The sequence below is a fragment of the Vombatus ursinus genome, unplaced genomic scaffold, assembly GCF_900497805.2.
Source record: "Vombatus ursinus unplaced genomic scaffold, bare-nosed wombat genome assembly UNPS02000580.1, whole genome shotgun sequence".
Taxonomy (NCBI): domain Eukaryota; kingdom Metazoa; phylum Chordata; class Mammalia; order Diprotodontia; family Vombatidae; genus Vombatus; species Vombatus ursinus.
In genome coordinates, this window is record NW_020940358.1 from 8,610,876 (window position 1) to 8,623,464 (window position 12,589).

The following is a 12,589-nucleotide window of genomic DNA, read 5'->3' on the forward strand; positions in this document are numbered from 1 at the left end:
GAGAGGGGAAGAAGGAAAGGAGTAAGGAAGGAAGAAAAGAAGGAAGAGAAACTAGAGGAAAATGACTGGGAATATAAGGAAAACTTGAAAGACCAAAAGTTTGAGAAAGTCTGAATAAAAACTTAGCCAACGGAGAGAATCATAAAGACAGAAACAAGAATGAGTTAACCTCAAAAAGAGTCCAGAGCACATTGAATAAGTATTATACTACCAAGGAAAATAAGCCAAAATTTGCCAATGAGAAAAGAGGATCCTGTGACCTCCTGAGAGATCATGGGACAGCAAGAAATGCCAAGATGGTTCACAGAAAGAGAGAGAAAACTGTCAAAAGCAGAAATCAAAAATGAAATTTGGTCAGAAATATGAACTCACCAAAAAGAAGAAAAACACAAATAATAGTTTAGAAGAAATTGGAAAGCCAGTAGAAGAAACTGGCAGAAGAGATATGAAATACAACAACATTAAGAGAACACATGAATTCCATCAAGAATTATCATTAAGTAAGTCGAAGCAACTGGCCTTGAAAAAAGGATGTGCAGAGATAACTTGACAATCATGGTTCTCTTGCACAGAAATAACAAATCAAAAAGTCTGAATAACATGCTACAGGAAATAATATGAGAAGACTATATGGAACTTTGGAACCGAGGAAAATAATTCTGGTGAGAAGTGATAAAGGACCAGAACTAGAGTGATATCTGTGTGAGTGGCAAGAAGGACAAAGAATATTACCTGTAAAACGAGGGGTTGGATTGGATGGCCTCTGAGGTCATTTTCATCTGTAAAACTATGACTCTAAAATCCTAGGATGTGAAAGATGCTGTGGAGGTTGAAATGGCAAGACCTGATAAATGGCTGGATAACGGAGGTGGGGAAGTGGGAGAGTGAAGTGTTGGTGATAGTTTCAAGGTTGTTGAGTATCACAGAATCCTAGAATCATCAGAGCTGGAAAGAGTCCTTAGAAATCACCTAGCTCAATAATCTCATTTTACTGAAGAAAACTGAGAGGGCGAATGACTTGTAAAATGTCCCCTCTCCTTTTTTTTGTTTTTTAAATTATACCACACCGTTTCTTGGGTGGCACGTTCACAGTCTCCTATTTTGGAGTTTTGGAGGGGGTGGAGGGACTAAATATAGAAAAATGGGGCTAGAATATATACCTTGTACTCAGTTAATCAAGAATGGTTGGGGGACAGCTAGGTGGCGCAGTGGATAGAGCACCGGCCCTGATTCAGGAGGATCTGAGTTCAAATCCGGCCTCAGACACTTAACACTTACTAGCTGTGTGACCCTGGGCAAGTCACTTAACCCCATTGCCTAAACAACAACAAAAAAAAAGAATGGTTAACCTCTGCATCCTTAAACATTAGCTGTCTCACAGGGAGAGATTGCTTTAGTCATTGCTGCCGTATCCAAAGAATAGTTCCTTCTCTGATAGTCCGTCCATTCAGAGTCTTTGAAGGTTTGGGGATAAAGAGCAGTGGATGAGTTGTAACCAGTCGCTAACTATCTCAAAGAGCAATAAGAAGTGCCAATCTTGAAGTCCAAGCCAAGTGGGCCACAGAATGCTTATTAATATTCATCAAGTGATCCTCTAGAGCACTCTAGCCTTCTTTCTCCTTTGCTTTGTTTTCTGAGCCCTCAGTCTTCTTCCTTTTTCTTTTGTCTAAGATAGCCTGTCCCTCCTATTTCAGATACCCAGTACTCTCCTGTCTTTTCCATCCCTCCCCTTTTTAAAACCTGTTCTATGAGAGTGAATGTTTATAGCTTATTATAAATTTAAGTCAATGTGTTAAGTCTCTTAGGAATAGTTTGACCCGTGTAAAAGAACTTTTTTCAGATGTTGTGAAAAGGTGAGAAAAGTATCTTTTTAAGCAGGAATGGTCTTCCTCAAACCAAAGTGACTACAAAATCTGATTTCCTGAAGATCTTTAGGACCTGCCCAAGACAACTAAATAGCTGATATTTATACAGGACTGAACAGTTCTCAAAGTCATGGAACTTCAAATCCTAACTCTGCTACGGGGCCATGACAGAACCTCTCTGGAAACCCCAGTTTCCTCATTTGTAAAATGAGAGAGTTTAGTTAGATGGCTGTTCTTTTCTACCTCTGAAATCTATGCTACTAAATACATTATCTCATTTGATCAAGTAAATGAACTAGTTCAAGGTTTTCCAAAATATTTTCTGCTCAAACCAGAGAATGTGAAAAGGGCTCTCTCACAAAATGTTGAAGTTAGTGTTATTTTCCTCTTTAAAAGAATAAGTATTGAATTCTGTATGTACCAAAAATATTTTAACACCAATATTCTCCTGGTGAAGCTATGACTTAAATTATGGATACCACAACTTCTAAAAACTTTCCTAAAGAATTTCTAAAGAAATGCAGGTGACTAAAATGCCAATGGAAAGGCAACAAGATAAGCATGCTTCAAGATAGATAGTAATAGTAACAAATAGCAAACAGAAAGCCCAAGTGCTCCACTAGTATCCATGAAACATTAAAGGAACTGAAGTCCTGCAGCACTTACAGATATGGACAAGAATCTTACAGGACAAGTAAGCTTGGAGGAGCTATGATCTATCTATCTTGGTACAGGGATTACACATACCAGTTATATCAAAGACCCATCAAAGTGTTATAAGTACTTATTATATGTGGTAACTTTCCTATATGAAAATAGTCTCAATTTACTCTATTTTGTCTCAAAAATTTCCCTAAGCTACTTCATCTCAGGGGTATTTCACACACTAACTCAACATTGTAGCATCAACATGTACCAAACGCTAAAATGTACTCAATCATATTAGCTCAGGAATCACTAGACTATGTTATATCTTTTTTTTATCCCAAAGACTCCAATGAAATATTTTATCTAAAGTACTTTATAAATTCTAAAATGCTGCATTAATGTCAGTTATTATTATTGATGATGATGATGAGGTGATGGTGATGATGATGATGATGATGATGATGATGATGACAGGCAGCATGGCATACTGGATAGAAAGCTGGCCTTAAAGCCAGGAAGACTCCACTTCAAGGGAGTCCAAGTTCCACTTGTGACATATACATGTGTGGCACTGGGCAAATCACTTAACCTCCTGGGATATCAAGCAACTCTCTAAGATACTGAGTTGCAGAAAAGTCTCAGAGCTAAATTGGCAGAGTTTCCTACCAGTTCCTTAAACCAGTGAAATCACAATTCAAAACCTGCAAATGTGTGTGAATATTTATGTGTGTACTTGTGTATACATACACATTCACATAAATACATCACTCCTCCCCCAACCTCAAATACCTAAAAATGAATTAAATATTAGATATGTTGATCAGTAGTGTAAATATCATCAAGTAACAGCAATTGAGTGAACTCACGAGAAAAGCATCATACCAGGTCACAGTTTATATGCTCTTTGCCAGTCCAAATTCATGCATCAATATACTCCCCAATACACCCCCCAACTTTTATCGTTGGTAAGAAAATAATACCAAATGGATCATATGTCTGTTTTTCGGCTAACATTTTAACTATCTTCTTTAGCATTACAGCATCAGAATGGGATTTGTTCCATTATATGGCATTACATTTTCTTCTTGTATCTTTTCCCTCAGAAAAGTGAGATTCTACCTACCATGTGAAAATCGGTACCTTGTTAGCAGCTCCTCAGTAGACTTTACTCTTAATCTCAGAACAAGCTTTATTCTAGTCCCACTTAGCTCCAGGCCCCTGGACCCTAACTCAGCCACTCTAAGAAGTGTGAAAATGAGACATACTTAATGTGTGTCCCTCTCCTGGGAAAAGGTATAGGAAAATTCACATTATTTCCCTATAGCAACCATTCTGCTACTTGGTCAGAGGAAAATACCTTTTCTTTTTAGTTATAGAGGAAAAAAAACCCATTGAATTATATGAACTCTAAGGTCTCTTCTAGTCACGAAATTCTATGACTCTTGGACAAACAATAATTGATCCCCAACTATGTGACAATTGCTGTAGGGGATACATAGGTCATTGGAGCAAGAATCTTGATTCTGCTGCTAAATATCTATGAGACCTTGAGTAAATCACTTAACTTTCTTCATCTGTGAAGTGGTAATAATAATTCCTGCTCTGCCAATTCAGAAGCTGTTATGAAAATAATCAAAAGAAGAAAAGTACTTTAAAAAGCAAAACTTCCTATTGTACTTAAACTGTATAATCCCTGGGAGCAGAAATTATGTCTTAAATCTCATGACACTCCTGCCCATCTACTCTGTGACAAGTAATATAAGCCCAGACCAGCCTTGGAATACTGTTTGTAGATAATAAGTATCTGCTAAAGTGCTGTAAGAGTCAAAAATATGACTATTATTATCACCTGAAAAGAAAGTAGCTTGGCCTTGTATGCGGAACGGAAGTCAACAAAAGGACAGCATGGGAGTGAATGCTTCATTGGTATCCTTCAGGTAGTAAAAGAACCAAAGGAAGACTTTAATTGAATTGGGCTATTCCTTTATAGATAACTTATAAGAAAACTTGGCCAAGAATAGTTCAGGATGGGTTGCAGAGGCTTTATGATCTGTTAGTGGGAAACTGCCCACGTTAGTGAAATTCTACAAACATTTATGAAGTGGCCACTACTATGCTAAGTGTTGGAGAGATCCAGAGAAAAATTAAATAGTCCTGCTCTTAGGGACCTTCCATTATATTGAATGGAAGCCACTTGTACACAGAGAACTAAATATAAAACATACAAAATAAACAAAAAGCATGTGGGGAAAATGCTAACAACAGGATGAAAGTTTTTACTTTCTGTAGGAAGTGGCACTTGAACTGAGCCTTAAAGAAAACAAAAGATTCTAAGAGGCAGAGGTGCGGATAGAGAGGATTTCAGGTACAAGGAATAATTTGCATGAAAGCATGGATGAAGGAGACAAGCCTCCATGGAAGGAACACCAAGAAAGCCAGTGTGGTTCAGACATTAATTATGTGATGGAGAGCAATGTGACATACAAACTAGAAGCATAAATTAGAGCCAGATTGTGAATGAATTTAAATACAAATCAGAGGATTTGTTGGGGTAGGGGGAGGGCAGGGTTGGGGAAAACAATGTTTTATTTTGAACATATTGAATTTGAGGGGCCTATGGGTTATCTAAGTGAAGATATACAGCTGATAGTTGATAATGCAAGATTAGAGCTTAGAAGGGGGCAGGCATAGTGGATAGAGCACAGGCCCTGAAATCAGGAGGACCTGAGTTCAAATCCGGCCTCAGACCAAACACTTGACACTTACTAGCTGTGTGACCCTGGGCAAGTCACTTAACCCCAACTGCCTAAAAAAAATAGAAGACTAGAGCTTAGAGCAAACATGAGAGCAGGCTATGTAGAGTCAGGAGTCATCTGCATAAACATAGTACTTAATCACTAAGAGAGTTGAAAGAGAGAAGAGAGCCCAGGACAGAGCCCTGGGGTACACCCATACAAAGTGGGTGGGAAATAAATGTGGTAACTCAGCAAAGGAAAGAATAGTCAGATAGGTAGGAGGAGAACCAGAAGAGAGCAGTGTCATGAAAATCGAGGAAAGGGAGAGAATCCAGGAGGTGTCGTAAATGCCACAGTGAGCTCAGAAGGATCAAGACTTCAAAAAAAAAAAAAGCCATTGAGTTTAGCAATTAAGAGATTACTAATGACCTTGGAGAGAGTAGTTTCGGTTAAATGATAGGTTCAGACTACATGATAGACCACACTACAAAGAGTTGAGAAGTAATTAAGATATGAGTAAATGGTGGTAATGAGCATAAACAGTTTTTTGTAAAAATTTTGTTTTGAAAGAGTCAAAAAATGAGATGGTGGCTTGAGGAAACCACATCTCACTAGTGACACCCTAGAATATTGTCAATTATCACAAGGAGTATTGTGAAATTCTAAAAAAAAAAATCTCAAAAATACTTTAAATTAATAAGTATTTATTGACTTGAACTGCTGAACTGTTATATTTCCCACAATTAAAAAACAAACATTTGCTATGTTGCATATAACAACAGAATGTCCCATCTCTTCAAATACTGAAAAATAACCCATTGTCACCACAGGAAGTAAGCCCAGCACAGGAATGCATAGGAACCAATCTAGACTTAAATAATTGTAACCAACAATGGAGTGTACAATCAAGAATTGGTTATACAGAAAATGCCTTCCTTATTTCAGAACACAAGATATAGCATTGTAGTATGTACCCAGCATCTGAGAAGGAAATAACTCACTAGACATGGGTGGGTTCCCATCTGCTAACTTCTACAACTCTTTCAGAATTCCCATACTACATGACTTCACCTCACTATGCAGCCTGACTATGCAGCTCTTTTCAGTCTCATAAAACTTCCTAATATGCCTCTATGTGCTATGCCTACATTCCTTTTGTGACTAAAAACTCATGAGGACAGGTTGCAAACCTAGATGACTAGAAGGATGGTGACACAGTATGAAGGAAATCTAGAAGAGGAGTGGGTTTGGGATGAAAATTATGTGTTCTGTTTTGGACATGTTGAACCTTTGCTTTACTCACATATAGATCTATATCTTTCTGTCACTTCAATCAACAATGAGTCAAATATTTAACACCATGTGCTAAATCTTGGGAATAAAAAGGCAGAAATGAAGGTTCCTATATGCAAAATGCATCAATTCAAATGGATGAGGTCTCATAGATCTGAAAGATCCTTCCAATAATATAGATCCCAAACCATCAATGCTTTCCCATCCTGTGGGACTTGTAGTCACATTCTCCTGCAACTTTGACAGTAAGGATCCACCAAATGTGATGGGGGCTTTTCTCACTGTCCCCTGACACCATGCAAGTAGCAGTGGAATACTCAGGCCAACCACCTGTCCTTCCCTGACCCTTACCATGAGATCAGCCCATCTTCTCTTCCTGTAGTATAATTTCTTGATGACATTTTTTATACTTATTCTTCTTAGAGTTCTTCACATGGTGCAGCGAGCTTATACCCACAATGTGACTCTCCATTAGCCTCTTTGATAGTCTTTCAATGACCATTGCATTACATGTCATATATATGGCAAGCAATATACAAGACACATATAAAGTAAAGCATTCATTCACTGAACATTTATTGAATATTTATGTGAAGGAAAGACTACTAAAACAAAAACTATCTGACTAATAAGTAAAAGAAAAGTTGCAGATCTACGTTGGTGAAAGGATTTCTCACACTAATGAAATAAAGGTTGCTCCCCCTCCCCAAAATGTGCCAGATACTTGTGCTTTGGCCCCTAAACAATCTCTTGACTCTCTTCACCTATTCAAATTTCAACTATTTTCCAAGGCCAAACTCAAATTCCACCCCTCCATGAAAATTTCCCTATTTCCATCTATACTAATGTCTTTATATGATCTGCAACAATCATCATGGTCTTCTCATATGTTGGCATGTTAGGTACCTTTGGTATATAGGTCTATTTTCCTCTCCTCGCTTAAGGAGAACAACCACATACTATCTTTCTATTTCTCCAGAGACTTCTATACCATCTAGTAGCCCCAGGTAGTAAGTGCTCAATAATAATTCCCCCTTATATTTTATTATATTATTATATATTTATATTTATATATATAATTTTATATAATACATATATATTATATTTATATTATTATATTTATTTATATATTATATTCGAATAGCATTTTCTACTTTAAGATACTTTAACATCCCACATCTCATTTGATCCTTACAGCTTGTGTGACATTGGACAAGTCATTTAAGGGAAGAAGAAAGGAATAAGCATTTACTAAGCACCTACAATGTGCCAGGCAGTGTGCTAAGTGCTTTACAAATATTATTTCATTTGAGCTTCACTACAATCTGGAAGGTAGAAGGTATTATGATCCTCATTTTACAGTTGAAAAAACTGAGGCAGACAGTGATAAATGATTTACCCAGGTCATACAGTTAGTGTGTAAGGCCAAATTTGAACTTAGACCTTCCTGACCCCAGGCCTAGCACTCTATCCACATTTCCACCTAGCTACCAGGTGCTACTTAATCTCTAGAGACCTCAGTTTCCTCATCTGCAAAATAATAGTGTTCTACTAGATGACCTCTAAGATCTCTCTCAGCTCTAAATGCTAGGATAGGGGTGTGGAACCTTCAGCCTCGGGCCCACATGTGGCCTTCTAGGTCCTTTGGTGCAGTCTTTTGACTGAGTCCAAGTTTTACAGAACAAATCCTTTTATTAGGGGGATTTGTTCTGTGAAGTTTGGATTTAGTCAAAGGGCTTCAGTTGAGGACTTAGAGAACCATGAGTGGCTTGAGGCAGTAGGTTCCCCACTTCTGTACTAGGCTTTTATAATACAAAGAACCCCAGTGTAATCAGGCAAGTATTATTATACCTATTTTATAGATAGGAAACTGAAGCTTAGGGAGGAAATTTTGCTTTAGGCCACTTTGCCAGGACTTGAATTTTGATGAAGGACATGTGGGATATAAAGGATGAATTGGGTCCATTCCTCACCTTTCCTTAGCATGTGCTCAACAAATAGGCCACAAAGAGCGAAGACTTTCTCCGGTTTCATCATGCCAGGTAATTTCTTAGTTTCTGAGCCGGACCCTATTAGAGCAATCTGTATACCCCTACCACTCTTCTCCCCAGAGATTAAGATGCTCCTGGCCCCAGCATACACATACACACATTCATCATTCATTCATTCATTCACTGTTCTAGTGTCATGCTTCTGCTACGTGAAGCTAGGGGATTTCTGCCAATATCAAGTTAAGCCAGTGTAGGCTATTCAGCAGCTTCACCTCACTTCAGAATTTTTCTTTTCTTTTCTGTAGTAACATGTGTTATTTTATGAGAAGCCTACAGAGTAATTCATTTTGGCTCTGATTCCTTCAGACCACACCTATATATTTAGATGTCCAGATCTCTTTCAGGCCAGGATCACTGGGTGGGTTTTAACATGGTCTGTGAACAAGGTAGAATTAGGAAGCCCAGGTTTGCATGTTGAAATTAAAGGTGGATTCAGGAATAAATAACTATGCGTATTATACGCAGGAAGTTAAAACAACAGCAACAACAAAGAATTAGGAATTCAATGATCTGTCATCACATCTGACTTGCCAGACGTGGGTACCTTTCATATTTCCTATATATGCCTGTGTCTACAGTTTAACTTTTCTACAAAATCAAATTTGTCAAAGACCAAACAAAAGTCCTGTTGAGAAACTGCTTTCCCAACATTTTAAGCAATGTGCTATTCTAAACACATCACTTTTTGGGTCTCCTCAATCAAATTTGACAAATTCTTCAGTCTCTTGTGTTCTAAGTCCTCTGAGGCTCTAGGTCTACAGTACAAAAACAAATTATTAAGTTCGAGGAACAAGGTATAAATAATGTATCATGTCACAGCAGTCTATGTGAAGGATTGCTAAATGTTTCCACGAATATAAAAAGCAAATTAATAAGAAATATTGTCCACTTTCAGTTAAAAAAAATCAATTCTATTACCACTACTTGCATCTTGTAGCACTTCAGGGTTGACTTTCTAACAAGGTTTTCCTCCCAATAACCCTGAGAAGTAAGTAGGACAAGTATTCTTCTCACCATTTAACAGCTGAGGAACCTAAAACTGCTCATAAGAGTAAGTTAAATAAACTCCATGATGACTGAGATAGAGTCTTAGCCAAAGCATATCCCTCTCATCCTGAGGCACAATATTCTAGACAGTGTAGTGTGCTAGAAAAAGAACTGGACTCGGAATCAGGAAAGACTTGGGTTCCGGTGCCATTTCTGGCCCATATTTACTGGTATAATCACAGTTAGTCAGTCGAGAAGCATTTACTAGGTGCCTAATATGTGCCAGGCACTGTGCTAATCACTGAGGATACAAAGAAGGGAAAAAAAGAGTCCCAGCTCTCAAGGAGCCTACAATCTAGTGGGGGAGAAGACATACAGACAACTATACACAAAGAAGATATATATATATATGTGTATATATATAATAACTTGGAGGTCATCTTAGAAGATTAAAAAGGACTGGGGAAAAGTTTCTTGTGACTTTAGTTTAAAGGAAGCCATAGGCAAATCACAAACTTCTCTGATCCTTAATTTCCTCAAAACTGTAAGAGTAGATGATATTGTACCTATCTCACCAGGTTGATGTGAGGAATAATTAGAGTATGTGAAATGCTTTGTAAAAACTGATAAAAATTGACATCCCATTATAGTCAGTCCCATTATTATTGTTTATTTAATTCAACTAAATTAAGTGACTTTCCCAAGACCCCACATTAGCAGAGCCTAGACTTGGACTCACATCTTCTTACTCATATGCCAGCCTTTTTAACACTCTTCCCTCTCCCCACAGGTAAGCAGATATTATGAATCAAGCATTCCGTTTCAAGAAAAACCTATTGCCATTGCTAGGACGGTGGAGATGCAACGAGGAATGGCACTAACATTGCAATATTTTCTTTGTGGTTTTTTTTCGCCCTAACATCACATTTACAACATACATTCAACAATAGTAGAAATGTAATAATCAATAACATCATTTTTTTCTGAATTGCAAACCCTGTCAAATAACCATAAAAGTAAAAAGTTGCAATTTTGAGAAATAAATTTTATTTTAAAGACTTTTAAAAGGATGACAAAATCCATTTTAATTCGACTCCAAGAAATAATGTCAAACTTGGAACCAAAATTCAGAAAGTTTTTGCCAAATAAGGAGGTAGGAAACTGAATGTAATAAAACAATTTAAAATAGGAATATGCATTGGTGATGCATTTACAAACACATACATACAAGACAGTATGCTACGTTTATCCCAGGTTTTCTTTGTAGAAAGCTCCAAGATTTAAAATACTCATATCCCTTTCTTAGCCTCAAGTCTTTGTGGCTTTGTATTTCAGCCACGAATTTCAACCCAAGGTTGGAGTTTGGGGGAGATAAAGTTCAATCCTGCCTTCCCACACACCTGCACTGATACCTTTGCACTCGAAGGAGAAATTACAAGGAAAAATTATAAGGTATTGCCTCTGTCTGTCCGTCCATCCATCCATCCATCCATCCATCCATCCATCCATCCATCCATCCTTCCATCTGTTTCAGGGAAGTACCTGAGCTGGAGAGTCAGCCTACCAGCCTGCTGAGCTACCGGTCCCAATCGCTCAACGGGAGGGGAGGATCCGGTGCTCGGGGCCGTCAATAGGCTACAGAGATGGTTGGTTTGCCTTGGCTAGAAGACTCTCAGGAGCAGCTCGCTGGCTGCTCTCTTAACACAGACACCTTTTCGCATTCGCCATTATAACTGACAAATGGCTTGGGGTCTCGGTTCGGAAACGAGATTTTTATTTCCCTCCAGAGTCCCCATCCCCATCCTGCAAGGGCTGAGGGGGTGCTGCCAGATCGTAGAACCCCAGACATCCTGGGGAGATGAGAGGGTGAACCCACTAGCATTATCTAATTTAAGAAAAACAGCTCGGTGGACCAGAAATGCTCAGCACCTTGCATCATTTACAAGGCTCTCGGAAGAAAGAGAACCACGAGCTGCGACCGTCTTTGCCTCCGGCCAACTTCCCAACTGCACTGCACAGCTCACTCGGGGCTTCACGAAGGAATCCTGGCCCAAAATTAAAAAGAAAAAACCTGCGACTACCCATCGTTAAGAAAAAAATTTTAATACCCCCCCCCGATTTCCAGAAAAGCATCGCCCCCCGCCTGGGATTTCCAACCCCCCGCAGTGCATTTGACTCAGACAGTATTAATCACACCTGCTAGTACTGACAGCGCCTTACAAGGCTGAGTTTCCAATGCATTCCCCCAGTTTAAAGGGGTAGAAAGCACGAAAACAAACTTGCCGGGGGACTGAAGCAGCTCTGCTTCTTTTCCACAAAGAAATGACAAGAATAGCAACAACGTTGTCCCCGTGCAGATACTGCCACAGAGGCGTGTGTGCGTGCGCGCGTGTATCTGTTCACATTACCCATTGCAATGCGTGACGCCTGCTTGCATATAACTGCAATAGTTGCCCAGCTGCAATAATTGGATGCAATAGTTGCTCGGCTGCAAGAATGGGGATGCAGGACCCGGCAGCAAACCCCTGTCAGGATTCAATGACTGGTTGCAATAGTTCCCAAGGTGGCTCGCCGGTTTGCACCGATCTGCACACCTTGCTTTGTTCCACCGCCTCCCTCTAGTTGTCCATCTTTTCTATCCTCGAAATTCAATAGTTCTCTCTCTCCCCTGCCATTGTACGTTCATTAGCACCTCAAAATTCAGTTCCCCCCCACCCCCACCGGGCTACGAGGGTTTTGGGGGTTGCTCCCCCTACCCCTTCAGGCTTTTACCTTCTGGATAGTTTGCTGAGTGACCTCCCCTTTGCCTCTAGGACGGGCAGATGCAAAGGCCACCGACATGTTTCTCTCAGCGGGTCTCAATCTTTAATCATTGGGGTTTATTATCTGGCTCCTCTCCCTGTCCAAAGGTTTCTCATTCTCCGCAGTCAATGGGGGGGTGGGGGGGGGGGAGGGCACATTAAGGGGAGATAAGGAAGTGGACTCGCCCATCCTCCGGCTCAGACTCACC

The 12,589-nt window shown here is 39.3% G+C and overlaps 1 protein-coding gene across 1 annotated transcript in view; it reads right to left on the reverse strand.

The window, feature by feature from the left end:
• Nucleotides 1-12,487, reverse strand: part of SS18L1 (SS18L1, nBAF chromatin remodeling complex subunit) — a 49,752-nt gene extending 37,265 nt beyond the window's left edge. Inside the window, exon 1 of the mRNA XM_027852635.1 lies at nucleotides 12,352-12,487. Within this exon, the coding sequence (XP_027708436.1) occupies nucleotides 12,352-12,420 (69 nt within the window). The 5' untranslated portion in view covers nucleotides 12,421-12,487. The remainder of the gene's footprint in view (nucleotides 1-12,351) is intronic.
• Between the last annotated feature and the right edge of the window lie 102 nt (nucleotides 12,488-12,589).